An 18,593-nucleotide genomic window follows, 5' to 3' on the forward strand; every position below is an offset into this window, starting at 1 on the left:
GTGTTTAATTATGTAAGTTGGCTCCACAGCAGTGGAATTTTAGCTCTTCCTTTTCCAATTTGAAGCCTCATCCAGGTTCTTTTTGGTCACATCATTGGTTATTTTTGGGGAAATCCACCACAAGTTAAGTGCTGCACAAAGCATAATGTGAAGAACATCTTGGCCCCGAGATCCAGCGTCGTAACTCACCCTTGGAACCAGATCCTTGGCCAAATCCTCTGCACCACTGACAACGTGCTTTAAATCACATTTTAACATTGATCCAATTCATGCAGCTCTTGCTAAACCAGATGATTTCTGAGTCTCCTCCTGACCATTGCGCGTTCTCATTTGGATTTAAATATGGTCGAGAAGTTGAGGTCAATCCCAACTTTTCCCTCTTTTCATCCTGACGGCACCTGAAACCACTTGAAGGTGGTTTCTTCCCCAGTAATTAACCCCCAACAGTGATAATTCTCAACTGTGGGGATGCTCCTCTAGGTCTGATTTATTTCTTTCAAATCTCACTAGAATATCCTGCATCCACCCATGCCCCGCTCTCCGTGGCCTCAGGACAAACGGGTTGGAGAAGGAGCTCGAGGTTTTCATGATCCTGATCTCATGTCCTTCTAGTGACGAGATGCCAGGAGGAGCACAGCAAGGAGCTCACACTCCAAAGGGCTCAACAGGAGACTGTGAGCATGGAAAGGTACAACAATAGGAAGGGAAAGCTCCTGAAATGGGCTCATCTATGCATGGGCAACATCCCAGGCCTACAGTCCCACCACCATGAGCTCTGGTGGCATCAAAGGCATTTTCCCAAAGCTTATTTAACCCCATCCCTACATGGAGGGGCTCCCACATTTGTTGTTGAAGCAACACTTTGTGAGTTGTCTGAGCTGGTTCCATGGGAAGTTCTGCCATGGGAACGTCCATCACAGATGACCCCAAGTGACCACAGCCAACAAGACCCTTCCACCACTGGAATTGCACCTGTCAGGTTTCAATGCCCTCTCCCTCTTTCTAAACTTTTTATCCTGCTCCTCATGACAGGTGTAAACAGATCCTTGGAGCTCAAGCAACATCCAAGGACCCAACAGTGGGAGAAGCTGCTTTGAGCAGGATGAACCTGAGCTCCATTTATCGCAGCTGTCGTTCCACAGCTGAAAAATCAGAGGAACAGACCTCAATGTCTCAAAATGAAAAAAAATCCCGACGTACAAAATCCTTTGAAAGCAGCTCCAAATTAAGAGCTCCATCGAGGCTGTCAAGCCCCTGCGAGCTGAGTCTACAGCACCTTCCCTGGGAAGAGGGAGCTTGGCCCATTTATTTGGATGATGAAAGCAAAGGGATCTAAAAATTGCGCTCCTTCGTTAATGAGCAGCCAAAGGGATCCGTAAGCATAATTCCAGAGGCCAGTAATATTTTATATAATCGGCAAGTGGTTTAAATTGAAAAGCCCCCACTGAATCAATATTTACTGCATTGAAACGAAATGAATAGTAATAAGTCACTAAGCTCCCTGTCCTGTTTCATAAAATAAAAAATTATAAAAATGAGCACAGGCGCGGAGCGACCATCGCATCAACTTTTACAGCACTCAGGGAGTCGTAACCGACTGTTCTCATCAAATCCAAATTGTAAAAAACCTGCCCGAGGAAGCCTCACTTCAGCAGTGCCGACGGGAAAAAAAAAGGGGGAAAAGTAGGAGGCGAGAGTTTCACCAACGCAGGCAAAAAGGCTCCCAAAGCTGCGCTCCCCGGGCAGGCAGAGCATTCTTGGATGCTCCACGAAGCGCTTCCTACTGCATTTCCCACAGAGGATTTGCCAAGATGCCCTCCCAGATGGATCCCAGCCTCCGGAGGATTTTGCCACAGCTCTGGGTCCGGCCAGTGCAGTCGCTGCCCTCCCTCACGTTTGCAAGTTGGTTGGTGTCACCTGTGCATAGGTAGGAATGATGCAGATCCATGAGGAGTTGCCCAATGGGATGTGCCGGGACTGGAAAGTAGGTGCAGGGTAAGATTCATCCTGCCTAATTCCCTGTCCATCCACAATCCCGTGGATGACACAGAATTAATGTCAAGGATTACAAACAGGGGCAGCACATCTGGTTAGTCCTGCTGGATTGAAACAGACTGCCCAGAGAGGTTGTGGACTTCCCATCCCTGCAAGTGTCCAAGGCCAGGTTGGACGGGGCTTGGAGCAACCTGGGGTAGTGGAAGGTGTCCCTGCCCATGCAGGGGGTGAAACCGGATGGTCTTTAAGGTCCCTTCCAACCCAAACCATCCCATGATTCCATGATTCTAATCCCACATCTTCATGTGTTGTCCTTTCCTCCTCCTCCTTATTCATCACCTTTTTATTCTTAAAAACCCAGGAGTTCAGAAAAACAGACATTGAGGAGCTGAGTGTGTCCAGAGAAGGGAATGGAGCTGGCGAAGGGGCTGGAGCACCAGGAGCGGCTGAGGGAGCTGGGGGGACTCAGCCTGGGGAAAAGGAGATTCAGGGGGGACCTTTGGGCTCTCCACAACTCCCTGACAGGAGGGTGGAGCCAGGTGGGGTTCGGGATCTGCTCTCAGGAAACAAGGGACAGGACAAGAGGAAATGGCCTCAAGCTGTGCCAGGAGAGGTTCAGGGTGGGCATGAGGATGAATTTTGTCATGGAAAGGGTTATCAAGCCCTGGCACAGCTGCCCAGAGCAGGGGTGGAATCACCGTTCCTGGAGGGATTTAAAAGCCATGTGGATGTGGCACTTGGGGACATGGCTTAGTGGTGACCTTAGCCGTGCTGGAGGAATGGTTCGATTCAATGAGGGCTTACCCAACCACAATGATTCCATGATTCCACACCCTGATTTGGGTTGAAACAGCGTTATTTTAGATGCAGAAGAGACCAGGAATTTTGCAGAGGGAGGGAACAGGAAAACATTCCCGCTGCCTCCCACAACTCCCACAAAGTTCCTTCCCAGACACAAATAACGCTTCCCCTTTGCCCCCTTTTATCCTTGTGTTTAAGAAGGAATTCAAAGCAGCACAGACGTCACCTTCGACACTCCCTGCTCCTCCTTATTGAGCCATAAAACCTTTTTCCATATAAAATATCCTGAACTGGAATAGCTTTGGAGTTTCCCCAGAGATTCACCTCTCATTGCCTCCGTTAACATCCTCCTTTCCACACCAGAGGACGGCAGGAACACAGATCTGGATTCACTGCCAACAATTCCAGAAGCAATTATTAAATCTCCACTTATTGGGGGGGGATTAAAGGAAATTATTTGCAATCAAAATGTTATTTCAGCTTGGAAAACTGTTCCTGCTCACGGACAGGTGGCCGCGGGATCCGTGCCAACTTCGGGAATCCCTCTGCTCTTTTTTTCCCACTTTCCCAGCTTTAACAGCTGTGACCTCTCAGACCTCCCCATATCCTCCTGCAAATCCTCCTTCCAGGCGAGCCCGGAGGGCAGCAGGAGCTGCAGATGCTGCGGAGCCTGACTGGCACCTGGGGATGGATGGATGGATGGACCGGGAACAGGGAAGCTGCCGGATGCAGATGGTCGGCTTTGCCGGTGCCAAGGGCAGTGGCGAATCCGGCCTCGTGCAGAAATCCACACAGAGGTGCCAGGATCCAGCCCGGGAAGAGCCAAGGAGAGACTGGATAGTCCTGCATCATCCACACATTCCCTAATGGAATAAAACCAAGGTTTGGAGGGAACACAATGGCTTCATCCCAAAGGAAGCTCTGTCAGACAGAGAATTTGGGTGTAGAAAGAGGAAATCTCAGTGCTCTGCTGGGGAGAGACCAGACCTGGTAGGAGGGATATTAGTTGGTATTAACGAGCTAATTCCAATTATTTCCAAGGCAGCAGAAGGAAATAAACACCCCGGGACTGAGAAAGCTGATGACATAATCCTAGAACAATTTGGGTTGGAAGGGACCGTAAAGATCATCTCATTCCAACCCCCTTCCAGCAGATCTTCCAAACATTATGTAGATTTTGGATATGAATATATAATTACTTAGGAATTTTTCTCTATGTTGAGTACAAAAGACACTTAAGCGGAAATTTCATTAACTCAGCCCAATGAGTTAATTTGACCCATGGGGGAGATGTACAAATTCCTTCCTTCCTTTCCTTCCTTCTTTTCCTTCCCTCCATTGCATGAAGCCCTTTCCAGCTCCTGGAAAACAGATCCTGCTGCCCAGTGAAGCTCTTGGAGATCTTATTTAGGATCCCTGTGCATTTGCCAATCCAAGAGTTTCCTCCATCTTTTTTAGAGTATTTTGTATCTTTTTTGGGGATGTTCCTGTGCAGAGCCAGGAGTTGGATTTGATGATCCTTCCAGCTCAGGACACTCCCTGATTTCTCCCACCAGGATGAAACAGATGGATCCATCCTTCAGCCTGAAAGAAGCCTAAATGTTTACTTAACCTGGACAGAATTAATCAGTGGAAAACGATGCTCCAGCACTTGCCAAGTGACCTTTTTTGCCCCCAAAAACCAGATTGCTCATTCCCGAGCTCCGAGACCTGCCCGGGCACAGCCCCGAGCTCAGCCCAGATGCCGGCACCAGTTGGACTCGGCTCAGTGCAGCAGCTCACAATGAGGTTTGAAGGAATTTATCCCAATTTTATCCCAATTTTATAAGGATAAGAAGTAATTCAGGGAATTTATGCCTTGTGGAGCTGCCATTCAGCCATGCTCCGCTTCCCCTTTCCTCCTTTTTTTGGCTGTTTTTTCTCTTTAATTCCAACTTTCACACTGGAATTGGCACAGGAAAACTTCAGGGCTCGATCTGCTAAAAGGTTGGAGAAGTTACGACCCTTTGTAGGGAAAACCATCTGGGAAAAGGGTGGAAAAAAAGCAGCTCTGCCATTACTAATCTCTTATTAGAGTAGAAATTTAGGAATTAAATACATTCCTCTCTCCCACAGCTGTCACTGTCAGGTGAAAAAACAGGGAGCGTGTAAATACCCAGCACTGGAAAATATATTCCAAATGGGATGCTCTTAGGAGGGATAATTAGCCTTAGAAAAACCACTTCCAAAGGGTCCAAACCACTTCAAAATGAGTTTTAAATACAGCATGTGGCCAATTTGGAAAACTTTATTCTCAGGGAGATTTCACCTGGCCAAGCTACTCTGTTGCTGTTGAAGTCCAGGTTAGAAAAGGTGAATAATATCCCATCAAATTCGTATTATTTAAAATTACAGCTGGTGTTTGGGGAATTCGGATGGAGAAGAGGAAGAGTTCAACTTGGAACTTCATGGTCCCATGACAGATGTTATCCTGGAGCACCTGGGCAGGAATAAATGGATGCCCTGGGACAGAGTGAGCAGCACCAAGAGGGTTAAAGGGCTTTAAAGACCAGCTCCAAATCTCAACAGGACCACGCTCGGTCCTGGGGGACTTTGAACAAGATGTATCCCAAGACTGGATGAAGAAGGATCAATCCTCTGCTTCCTTCCCATGGCATCAGCCCTGGTTGCTTGGAGCCCATCTGGGTCTGGACCCTGCACGCTAATCCATAAAAAACAGCATCACAGCCATAATTAACATTTTGTAATGGAATCATGGAATGGTTTGGGTGGGAAGGGACCTTAAAGACCATCCAGTTTCAAACCCCTGCCATGGGCAGGGACATCTTCCACTACCCCAGATTGTTCCAAGCCCCACCCAACCTGGCCTTGGACACTTCCAGGGATGGGGCAGCCACAGCTTCTCTGGGCAATCTGTGCCAGGGCCTCCCCACCCTCCCAGGGAAGAATTCCTTCTAACCCTGCCCGCTGGCAGTGGGAAACCATTCCCTGGGTCCTGTCCCTCCATCCCTTGTCCCAAGTCCCTCTCCAGCTCTCCTGGAGCCCCTTTAGACACTGGAAGGGGCTCTGTGTTCTCCCTGGAGCCTTCTCTTGTCCAGGCTGGGCACTCCCAGCTCTTCCAGCCTGGCTCCAGAGCACTCAGAGAATTTTTTACTTTTTCCACCTTGGCATGGGAATGACCATCTCCAGTTGGGTGTCCCAACACCTGGAGATGGCACCCATCACTGGAGAAGATCTCTTGGATTACCTGAGCCCACATTTTCCCCCTCTCACCTGAGTTCCTGCACCAGACAATCTATCCCCGACCTAAAATCGCTGATCCATAGCCATGAAATCCCAACTTTTAATCCCTCTAAACTTCCTCACTAAGGATGTTCCTCTTTTCTCTGACAGCTGCTGGACTTGGAAAGCATGGAAAGGCCTCACAAAAGAGGAGGGAAAGAAATCCTGGCTGATGAAAACCACTCCTGAGCAAATCCTCCTCGAGCCACCTGTGCATGTGCTCTCAGCCTATTTGAAACACTAAGGAAAACATATTAACTCAAAATTCCATGGGAATTCCAATGGAATGGGAATGGAATGGTGGCAGCAGCAAGTCAGGAAGGTGTTGCCCAGGAGCTCGCTGAGAAGTGGCACCACCACGAGCACCTCTGCTCTGTGACACAACAGAAGCGATGCCCTCCATGCTGGTTTTAGTCCCTACGGGATCTTCCCCTTGGTTTGTCCAGCCCTGGGGACTGGGAATGCCTGTGTAGCACCCCAGTGGAACTGGGAGATGGTTCCTCACCCCAAACCTCTTGGGACTCCCCTGCACCTCTCCAAACAAATACTTCCTGGAATGCAGAGTCTCCTTTTTTTATCTCATTTATCATCTCAGTTTATCTTTTTCCATAGGATCCTTTGGTTGCAAACTCCATCAGGGTTCCAGAATCTCCTCGTCCCTGACCCACAGTATCCCAAAAGTAGTGGGGACCCTTCAGAGTAGATCTCTAGAGCCAACCTGGTGCTGAGGACCCTAAATCCACACTGCAAATCAAACACATTCCAACAAAACCACATCCTTTGCTTTGCTCTTGCCTGGCCCTTGACAATCCAAAGTCCACCAGGAGCTGCTGAACATCCTCAGGAATGGTTTTATCTACTTGGGGTTGAGTTGAGCCTCCAAGACTGGTCTGTGAAGCCCAATAACTCGAGATGTCTCAATCAGGAGAGTAATTTTGAAATGCTGTCCTGACCCAGATGAAAATCCCGCTGAGGATGCCGATGATTCCGGTCGGGAAGAGTGGCACTGAGCTCTCCTACGGTGGTTTTGCACCATCACAACTCGGTTTGGAGTGATGGGAAATGAGACAGAAGGAAGACAATTCCAATTATGTTTTCCAAATTATGGACTGGATGGCTTCCAGATCATTTCCATCCAACTTGAGCATCTTAGGAGGAATTTTTTCACAAAAAAAGAGTAAAATTGAAATGGACTGCCCAGGGAGGTGGTGGAATCACCATCCCCAGAGGTGTTCAAGGAACAGCTGGACGTGGCACTCAGTGCTCTGATCTGGGTGACAAGGTGGGGATCGGTCACAGGTTGGACTCAATGATCTTGGAGGTCTTTTCCAACCTAAATGATCCTGGGATTTTGTAATCTCATGCCAAAGGGTGCAGAAAATCCAACACCTCATGAGGCAGAAAGCCACTGCCAGGCTGGGGGGCTCTCAAGGGATTACATGGTAAAAGCCCTTTCAGATCATCAAATCCAACACAGCTCCAGCACGGGATGAAGCTGCCAGATCTCCCAGGAAGAAAAGTTCCAGGTTTACGGAATGCTGGGCTCCCCAACAAGGATGCTCCAGGCTCCAGGGGAAGAGCTGATCCAAGATCCACACAACACCCTGCCGAGTAAATAACCCCTCCCTGTCCCCGGGATCGGATGTGGCAGTTTTCTTTTTAATGGAATCCATTCAAAACACGACGACTCCATTAACCAAAATTAAAAAAGGAAAATCCCATTATTCCTAAGGATGTTCATGTGCATTTAGAGCTGGTCATTAACCCCTGAGTCCCACTTTTATTTTAGTTTCATTACTTCCTCCGAAGTGGAGCTCGATTACTGGGGCTGACCCTGCGAGGAGGGAACAGGAGCACTTCCCCCCAGCGCCAGCAGCCTGGAATTCATGGAAAAGCAGGAAAAATACAACCCCGCAGCATAAGGTTGCCCAGGAACTGGATGGGACTGGAGAGACTGGGAGGATGGGGCAGTCAGGGCAGGGAGTGGGAGTGGTGGAGTCCCTGAATCCCACTGGAAGCTGCACAACTTGGATCTGCTGCTGAGTTTGCCGGGTGGGAAAGCAACCGGCTGGGAGAGATGTTTGGGGGAAGAAAAAGGGGAGAAAAAATGAAAAAAAAAAAGAGAAGTGGAATAAGAAGGAAAAAAGAAAAGGGGAGAAAAGAGAAATAAAGGAAAAATATGAAAGACGATTTTAAGGGGGAAAGAAAATAGGGGAAAAAGGAAAAACAAAAAAAGGAAAAGGGGAAAATGAAAAAAGGGGAAAATGGGAAAAAGAAAATGAGAAAGGCAAAAAGGAGGAAAGGGGAAAAGGGAAAAAATGGGGGCGAAGAAAAAAAAGGAAGAGGAAGAAGAAAAAGGGAAAAAGGAAAAAAGGGAAAAAAGGGAAAAAGGAAAAGGAAAACAAGAGGAAAAGGGAAAAAAGGGAAAGGAGGAAAGGAGATAAAATGAGAAAAGACAAAAAAGGAAAAAGAAAAAGTTAAAAAAGGGAAATAAAGGAAAAAAGGAAATAGAAAAACAGGAGAAGGGAAAAGAATCATGAAAAATAAAAAGGAAGAAAGGAAAAAAAAAGGAAAAGGAAAAAAGAAAATAAAAAAGTGTAAAAGGGAAAAAGGCAAAAAAGGATGGAAGGGAGCAAAAGAAAAACGGTAAGAGGAAATGGGAAAAAGAAAAAAGGAAAAAAGCAAAAGAGAAAAAGAAAAAGCAAAGGAAAAGAAAAGAAAGGGAAAGGAGGGTAGGAGATAAAAGGAGAAAAAAGGGAAAAAAGGAAAAAGGAGAAAAGGAAAGGGGGAAAAAGGAAAAGAGAAAAAAGGCAAGAAGGTGAAAATGGAAGAAGAAAAAAAAGGAAAAAGAAAAAAGATATAAAGTAAAAGGGGGAAAATCTAGAAAAAAGGAAAAGAAAAGATAGCAAAGGCAAAACAAATTAAAAAGGGGGAAACAAAAAAAGGAAAAGAGAGAAAGGAAGAAGAAAAAGAAAATAACAAGAAAAAGGGAAAGAGGAAAAAGAGGAAGGAAAAAATGGGGAAGAAGAAACAGAGATAAGAAATAAAAAGCAAAGGAAGACGGAAGAGAGGAGTGAGTTTTCCTCAGTGTCCGTCTCTCGGGAAGGGGGGAGCACCAGGAGCAGGGAGGATTAATCCCAAGCTTTGCCCCAAAGAGGTGCCATTGTTTTTTAAAGCCTCTAAACCAGTCCGGAACAGAAACTGGATTATGCTGGGCCAGATGTCAGGGCTGCTCCAAAACAATCCGGGTTGTGCATCTCATCCCAGCCTCATTAAAGGGATTAAAAGTACTTCCTATAGAAACAAAAAATATGGATTTCCAAATGGGAGTCACTGTTCCCTCCCGCCTGTAACGGCTCCAATCCCAGCAGATGAATTTCACTTTAATGAGATGTCATTTTGGAGAATGGTTTAACATCCCTTCAAAAAAAATCCGAGGCCTAAAACCTCGTCAAACCACGTCGGGATTATTAAAAGAAAATTTACCACACAGACAAAATAAAATCAAACAAAATAGGAGCCGCCAATTCGCAGAATCCATGACACGGCCGTTTTTAAATGTGATGGAAAAGGCTTTCTAAGTTATCTGCTTAACCACAGGCTTTCTGTTTACTTCTCACTTTCATGTCAAATGAATTTGGGAAGAAAAAAATTGACAGCAACTTTAAGGCCATTCGTCACATTCCGACTCCGTTCGCAGATTAACGCGGCAAAAGCCGGGAAGGCGGAGGGGGGATTTTATCATCTTGATAAAAGGAAATTAACTCCCGGTGTCCCAACCTCTGCCCTCTGCTCACGATTCCTTCGTCCCAGTGCAGGGAGATCCCGGAGCAATCGGCACCGGGAGGTGAAGTCCCAACAGAGCAGCATCCCAATTAAATAAACAACATAAAAAGCTGTGCTTGAAACCCCCCAAAATTGGGATTCAACCACTCACACTACTTAAAAGCATCTGGCCCACACCACCAGTCCAGTTTGTGCTCCAAATTGGCCTGTGGGACGTTGGGATCCCACCTCTTGGACCCCATGAGGTACGGACTGGTGGAAAAAATAAATGGATCAAGGAGAGAAGACAGCATTTGCTGAGATCTTTAAAATCCCCATCCCTGTCTGCTCACAATATATGGGAACGTCGATTAAAGCCTCTCCCGTCGGAGCGCTCGGCAATTTTCCGCCGTGGAAGCCGACGTTAACAGTTTTCCCTGTTTTCTCTGCAACTTTTGAGATGACACCCCAGAACCAGAGAAATATGGATTTGCTCCATCCACCATGAATTATGGTCCCAAACTCCGCTCTCAGTTCTCAGCTCCAACCACTGACCTTCCAGGATCGTGAACAAAGAAACCCAGAATGGTTTGGGTTGGGAGGGGCATTAAAAACCATAGAGTTCCAACCATGGGCAGGGATGCTTTCCACTGTCCCAGGTTGCTCCAAGCCCTGTCCAACCTGGCCTGGAATACTTCCAGGGATGGGGCAGCTACAACTCGTCTGGGTAGCCTGTGCCAGGGTCTCACCACCACCCCAAGCCAACACTGGGTTGCACAACAAGCAACCAACATATCCCAAGCGCCTCCCAACAGCTCCCAGAGGTGTAACAGTTGTTGCGTGACCCCATCCCATTTCCCAAATGGATGGACTTCTTAGGGACCCTTAGAGTGCAACCGAAAAGCTCAGAAGTGATGGAATTAGCCTGGTTTAACCCATTACTGTCCATCAATGGGATTATGGTGGATGACTTGGTGCAGACCCTGATTGCCCCAGCCTCCAACACAACATGAGGAAGATGGAAAGGATGAGAAAGCTTCCTCGGAATTCCCAAGGATACGTTGTCCTCCCCAAAAGAGAGTGAACATACTGAGTTTTCATGTTCATTTCATCCATGCCAAGTCAACCACACCATTTTGTGGGAATGAGATACAGGAACTGGAATGCATCCAGTGGGCAACATGCAACTCTATCTCATAACCCAAGATTCCCATTCCACCATGTCTCCCTTCCCCAAGGATTTAGGGAGAAAAGGTTAATTACACGCTGACAGCACACCAGGACCAGAACCTGTGGCTCCACTCACTCCGGAATAACATGGGAAATAATCTACCACAGAAGGGAAGCCAAGTGCCCTTCCCCACCACACGATGCCGTTGTCTCAAGGCAGTGAAATCACTCCTGCAGGGAAACTTGTAACAACACTCAAGGAATGCCAGAAAAATGGGGAGGGAAATCGGGAAGGCTTCCCTGGGAATGGATGACAGGGCCTGCATGAAATGGATGGTCCCATCCCATGAAAATGTTCAAGGCCAGGCTGGATAGGGCTTGGAACAGGCTGGTCTAGTGGGTAGCATCCCTGCCCATGGCAGGGGAGTTGGAACCAGATGCTGTTCCAAAGTCCCTTCTAACCCAAACCATTCCATGATTCTCTGAACTGGGTCATGAGCTGGGTCAGCAGTCGGCAGCTGGTACCTAAAAAGTGTCGCTAAGGGAGCAAAAACAAATGGGAAACCCAAACCCACGCACTGTGACGGAAAGGAAGGGATGGGACAAGGAGGTCGGTGTGTCCAAGTGACCTGGAACACAACATCCCAACCTCCTGCAGAGGGTGACTGGAAGGGATGGTGGTTCCTCCTCCTCTTGGATGCCCAGCCGTATCTCCCCTTTCCCAGGGAAGGGGCCTTCACACCCATCACAGTGGCTGAGCCCCATTTCAAAACGTGCATCGCCCACTTTATCTTCCAGCTCTAATCCCTAAAGGCTTCAGACTTTGGAACCTGGGAAAAAAAATCCTTGTAATCACCATATCACAGAATCATTTCGGCTGGAAAAGACCATCAAGTCCAAACTTTGACCAATCACCACCTTAACCAGCCCAGAGCGCTGAGTGCCACATCCAGTCATTTCTTGAATACCCCCGGGGATGGTGACAACTGTTTCCATCTTAATCCATTCAACGTGCTCCAGGCCACGGAACGGAACAAAAGAGAAGAAAATAAAAGGAAAATAGAAAACAAAACTAAATCACACAAGCAAATCCTCCGCTGACGAATTCCTTTCTCCTGAGCAGGCATTTCTCTGACAAATGTTGGATCATCTTGTTCTTTACTTATTTATAGTGCTGGAGGGGTAGGATTGTCCCTCAAGAGGCGCCACAAAGTTTTCAGGAAGAAATATCAGAGTTTCCCCAGCAGTGCCAGACACAACTCATTATTTGCAGACAGGTGACTTTTGTTTTCCACACTTGCAGCAGGATTTGAGAAGAAAACTCTTCAAAGTGGGTCAAGTGTTTCATTCCCCCACTGGGGGTCTATAAACTCAACTCAAAGGTCCCTCTGCTCCCAAAAACGTGTCTTAGAAGCTGTTCTGGCTCTCCAGAGGGAGAACTAGAGTCTTCTGAAGGAGTTTAGAGACACCTAGAATATTCGGAGTTGGAAAGGATACACAAGGATCATCTAGTCCAACTCCTGGTCCTGCACAGGACACCTCAAAAATCTCACACTGTGCCTGAGAGTGTTGACCAAATGCTCCTTGAGATCTGGAAGCTTTGGGACCATGACCACTTCCCTGGGGACCCAGCTTTTCTGGGAAACCCGTGCAAGGGCCTCACCACTCTCACAGGGAAGAACTTCTTCCTGATAGCCAATCTGATGCTACTCATTTTCAGTGGGAAGCCATTCCCCCTTGTCCCGTCACTCCTCCTTGCAAAAATTCCCTCTCCATCTTTCCTGTCAGCCCCTTCAGGCACTGCAAGGTTGCAGTGAGGTCACCCTGAAGCTTCTCTTCTCCAGGCTGAACAATCCCAATTCTTTCAGCCTTTCCTTGTAGGAAAGGTGCTCCATCCCTCTGATCGCCATCCCCAGAAGGCTTCTGCTGCCTCTGTGCAAGGTCTGTGAGACGTGGACATCCCATTTCTTTGATGGACACATCCACATGACCCATGGAAAGGGGCTGGAAGCAGGAGCAGCATCGCTGCCATCTCTCAGCGTGACGCTTCACCCATCCCAACTCTTCCATGGCAAATCCCTCATCCCTTTTCCAGCAGAGAGAGGCTGTGAGGAGAGAGGACATCTCCCTCCAGGATTTTTAAGGGATGATCAACCTCAATGTCACCAGGAGCAACCGAAATTTCAGGCCAGCAAATCACAGCCCTTGTGAGCTGCGCTCCCGGCAAAGCCGCGGGAGATAAGGGGGAGGAGTGAAAAGGAGAATCAATAAATCTTAACCTCATTCACAATGATCTGGAGCTCTTATTAAGTAAATTAATTTAAGTTAATTTAACTCGATCATGACTCCCGATCACAGTGATTTAGTGAGGGGGAAATTGCATTAGGAAAGGCCACACTCACCAGATAGAAGAACGGAAGAAAATGAGATCCACTTAGCAATGTGAATTAATATGGAAATAGCAGGTGTAAATTTCACCTTATCAAGAGAGTGAAAATTATCTTCATAAATTTGGAGAAATAGGCCCCGAGCTGCTTATAAATCTATTTAAAACAAAAATATTACAAAAAGTGGAGTAAAATTAATTTAAAATATACTCCCACCTATTGCCTTGAAGAAAAGTCAGCAGCAGGGCTGAGTTTAATGCAACCCAGCAAGAAAGGGAGGACGGAATTCATTCCCGAGGGATTGGCATCAGGTACCTCCAGCAACTCTCCCTGTCACTCATTTCCCAAAGCCACATCTGTCTTCATCTTAGTCTGGTTATTTGGGGGTTTATTGGCAGAAAGGGCAACATCCTGGATGTCCCAACGAAGTAAAACCCTGGCACATCACTTCCAGATATCCAAAAACCTGGAATTCATGGAAGAAATTGCTCCTTAGTGCCAGGTGGGAACCAGTTTGGGAGTAGCACTGGAGGGCAGCACCACCAGTTGACATCCCACTGCTGGCTTAAGGGGAAGATGATATTAAAAATATCAAATAATTATAGAAATATTATAATTATTAAAATGAAAAATATTATATAAATATTACAAATAATTGACTACCCAGTATGCAAAATAAAACTGAGGTGACTAAAGGGGAGAGCTGCTCCTTGTTTTGGGAAGAGCAAAGGAAATCAGGAAAAAAGCAGCTCTTGGCATGTTGCTTGTGACAGATCCAAGATGATGATAGGAATGATGGAGCAAAAACTCCTGTAAAAACTCCAGGAGAAGCATTTGCCATGTGCTTCCTCCAGACAGGCCAGATGATTGATCACCCCCAATGAAGGTAATTGGGAGACGGAGATTTATGGCTTCTTTAAAACATAATTGTTTTAATTTGCTGATGGCATTTTATCAAGATTTGTCTGAAGCAGCTGTAAGATCTAAACTACACCAATTTAATGACGTCGGAGATTAATACAGAGAAAATGATCCTACAAGTGGGAACTCTCGGCCAATTGCAGCGGAACGAGGTCGTTCCTTGGAAAATCACCGCTGGGTTGAGCTAGAGCCACCACCCAGATCCCAGAGGTTCCTGCTCTGAATTCCATGCCTAAAGCTTCTCCCCTCCTTGATTCTCACCATGGATCCTCCATCCATCAACTATCCAGATCTGGAGTAACAAGGTGTGAAGGAAGAAGCTGAGCCCAACAGTTGGGAGGATAAGCTGTTTTCTATTAATTAAGGCTGAAAGTCACAGAATCATGGAATGTTTTGATTTGGGAGGGTTGAAACAAGACCACCTTGTTTCAACCTCCTGCCATGGGCAGGGTGCTGAGGCCCTGGCACAGGTTTCCCAGAGAAGCTGTGGCTGCCCCATCCCTGTAAGTGTTCAAGGCCAGGCTGGAGCAACCTGGAATAGTGGAAGGTGTCCCTGCCCATAGCAGGGGGTTGGAACTCATGGATCTTAAAGGTTCCTTACAACCCAACCATCCTCTGATTCCATGAAATTGCAGGATGATGGAGCAGGCAAAAAATTACGTGGTTTGTTTCTGGAAAGGGAAATGCAAGAATTTGGTCCCAAGGATGTGCAAATGGAAGTGGCACCTCCAAGTCAAGCAGTAATCGGAGGAGACAACCCAGAACAAAGGGAGACGTGTGGATCTCAGGGATGATGCCCAGGCAGGAAAATCTCAAAGGGAAAAGTAGAATGTGAAGACAAAGGAGGAGGTGTTGAAGGTAAGGTTGACCATAAGTCCGAAAGGATCCCAGTTTCCATACTAGAAGAAGCACTTTGAGGCCAGCAGAGTACAGGAGATGTGGAGTTTCTCAACCAAGAGCTTGGAAAACAGACAAAATAAATGACCCAACCTTTTTTTCCAATCTGTTTATCCCATACTTCGCTTCATCACCCTGACCTCTTCCAAAACTAACCATCCCTTCAGATATGGATTTGTGAATCCCAAAATTCACTATTAAAGGGAAAAATCAGGCCAAGTCAGGCTTCAAAAACAATCACCACAATTTTTGTCCCTCCATAGGTCTACCATAAAAGCCACCAATCCTCAGGGCACTTCTGGGGAACAGCTTTTGGAGGAAATCACCCAGAGCAAGGAGAACAAAGCTGGAGAAGAGCAGAGCAGGCTCTCTTTTCCCAAAACATTGCCTGTGATTCCTGGCATTTCAGGGGGAGGACAAGTTATTCCTGACCTAAAAATAGCCAAAATCTGTATTTTCACCAAACCCATCACTTCTAATTGCACCTTGTTTTAAAGAATCAATTATTTTAACGACCTTCCTGCTTTTACGCAAGCTCCAGGTCTTGTCTTGGCCTCTGAGATGCTCCCTGGAAACATCTCTACCTCTACGGATTTAGGAATATTCCAACTCAAGGTTATGGCACCTTCGGTGTCTCCCTTCTCTAGGCAGTGACAAAGTATTTCCTGATGTTCCACCCATCCAGATAATTGGGAATAAGCCAGTTTGGCACAGCACCTACATCCTGGTGTAGGTTTGGAGCATCCAACACGCTCTCCTTCATCACCAACATCCACATGTGCATTCATCCTCTTTTCAGCTTAGTTAACTGCTCCATGGAAACAATTAATTCCAAGAGGGAATAAATAGGAAGCCACAGGCATGAGCTGTTGGCACCAGCTCAGGATAACACAATTCCTAATATGATTTTACACTTTAAGTCAATAAACTCTGCGTAGACCAAACAAATACAGAAATTAAACGGCAAAGACGCAACGGAAAAACACGGAGCCAATGTGGGAGGTCCCATGGCTCCCACATCCCAACCAGCTGTGTTCCAGGGATGGAAGAATTACCTGGATGTCATGGGGCGCCTGGTCTTCCAGGTGGGAATGGGGCTGGTGAAGGATGATAAGGCTGGAGACACCACATTCTTCTTCACGATCCTATAACGTGTCTTTATCACCTTGTTGGCTGGGGGGCTCCTTACAAAGTGGAAGTTGGATCCTAGGAGAAAAAACATGGAAAAACAGGCTTGAAATTCAGGTGTGGATGGGACAGGAGGGATCTCACCGACATTCTCACTGAATCGTGGAATTTTTAAGGTTGGAAAAGACCTTTAAGATCATCAAGTTCAACAGTCATTGGTCCCACATCCAACTTAAGTCCTACATCCAACTTTTTAGCACCCGAAAAAAGGGGTGAAGTTTCAGGAATGGGACCACCATGGCTGATGGTAACAGGAAGGTCCTGGTGGGGTTGGGAGTGTTTGGCCTCACCAGCCCATCAGCAAAACTCTACCGGGGGAATCATGGATTCACCAACAGCACCTTGATGCCAGCATCCACACCGGAAATAAACGTATGCCTTTAATCCTTGGCCTTTCCATCATATTTTTCACCCCTGGAAGTGCTGAAGTCTAGGCTGGACGTGGTTTGGAGCAACCTGGGATAATGGAAGGTGTCCCTGCCCAGGGCAAGGAACTGGATGAGCTTTAAGCTCCCTTCCATCTGTACCCATTCCCGGATTCTCTGTGTTTCAGGATGATCTACATCCCGGGTTATTCCGCGGAATGTTTCGTGCAATTAACAGTTCTACGTTTGACTGTGGTTTTCCTTCATGAGCCCTTTTTTTTTTTTTTCCCCCAAAGCTTTCAGGAATGCACCTAATTGCCCGACTTTTATAACATACAGCTGTAACTGCCCAGATAATTAAAGCTGACACTCCATGCTGAGCCTCGGTCTCTGGGTTTTATAACTGATTTAAAGGGCCGGCTGTTTTTCTTGGAGATCCTCTCATTAAAATTATGGAGAGGTTGGGAGGGGAAAAGCGGGATCGTTATTTCCGCTGAAAACGTTAGACCCATCCCCATGTTTGTCTCTGTGAGAGGAGGGAGAATAAGGTGGATTCCCAGGTAAACTAGGAAAAATAGAGAAATACATTTTAGAGCTGATACCATTCTCTAGAAGGGAGGGAGCAGCTCCCCCATTTCCCTGCAACAGTGGCAACATCAATCCACAGCTTCACAGTTTCATACAGGGAATATTTTCCTTCTTGAGCATTCCCAACAAGTTGATGACTTGTTTTGGCTTTGGGAGGGATCAGGCAACACAGATTTCCATTCCCCAGCTCAGCAAAAAAGTTACAACTCCTGGTGATGGGAAAAGGGGAAAACCAAGCTCTGCCACGACAGAAAAATCACTGGAATTTTTCATATTAAAGATGATGCTCACAATGTTCTGCCATCTGAACCCATGGGATAAATCATGGAACTAAAGGATCTTCCAAATTCTCTTCCAGTAGAAACCATTTGACGATTCAATGACTGGAGAAATTGCAGCCACTTTAGAGGTGAGGAACTTTAGAGGTCACTTTAGAGGGGAGGCAAGAAGGGAGTGAGGAAAGAACACGGAAAGCAAACAGGATTTTATTGCTCTTTCCCTGTCCTGGGATTTTTTTGTAGCAGATCAAACTCTTCAGAGCAGTGACCAAACCCCTGCGTGGGCTTTTAAAGCCTTTGCGAAGTTGAAGCTCTAATTACAATTAAAATTGCTCCCAAGTACTGGCAAACTTGGAGCCTTTTCCTTCAGGGAACTGTATTTAGGACAGGAAAATGGGAACAATAAAAGGACAGAGGTGCCAACACCATACACACGATGAAATCCCAGCTACGGTGATGGTGGGACTGTCCTGAAATCATGAAATCATGGATTGGTTTGGGTTGGAAGGGACTTTGAAGACCATCCAGTTCCATCCCCTGCCACAGGCAGGGACACCTTCCCCTATCCCAGGTTGCTCCAAGCCCCATCCAACCTGGCCTTGGACACTTCCAGGGATCCAGGGGCAGCCACAGCTTCTCTGGGCAACCTGTGCCAGGGCCTCCCCGCCCTCCCAGGGAAGAATTTCTTCCCAATATCCCATCTAACCCTGCCTTCTGTCACTTTTGTCACCCAGAACATGTGGACACACCCAGCTTCTCATGGATACAGCACCAACCACGTACCCAAAGGACTTCCTTCCCACTGGGAAAGGGATGAGAGCCACAATCTCACATCCTCCCCAAACAGCAACAGCACAAGTTGCCCCTTTCCCTCCTCCACTCCGACCTCACGGAATTACTAAACTGGGAATTCACTGAATACATAATTAACTTTTTTTTGCCCCCACACAAGCTCG

The 18,593-nt window shown here is 46.8% G+C and overlaps 1 protein-coding gene across 2 annotated transcripts in view; it reads right to left on the reverse strand.

Moving 5' to 3' along the window:
- ZC3H3 (zinc finger CCCH-type containing 3) overlaps nt 1–18,593 on the reverse strand; it is a 131,085-nt gene that overhangs the window by 63,339 nt on the left and 49,153 nt on the right. For both annotated transcript variants that reach the window (XM_082280632.1, XM_082280633.1), the window contains exon 4: nt 16,274–16,424. In XM_082280632.1, coding sequence (XP_082136758.1) covers nt 16,274–16,424 — 151 coding nt within the window. The remainder of the gene's footprint in view (nt 1–16,273; nt 16,425–18,593) is intronic.

Source organism: Coloeus monedula (genome assembly GCF_965178545.1).
Source record: "Coloeus monedula genome assembly, chromosome: 1".
Lineage (NCBI taxonomy): Eukaryota > Metazoa > Chordata > Aves > Passeriformes > Corvidae > Coloeus > Coloeus monedula.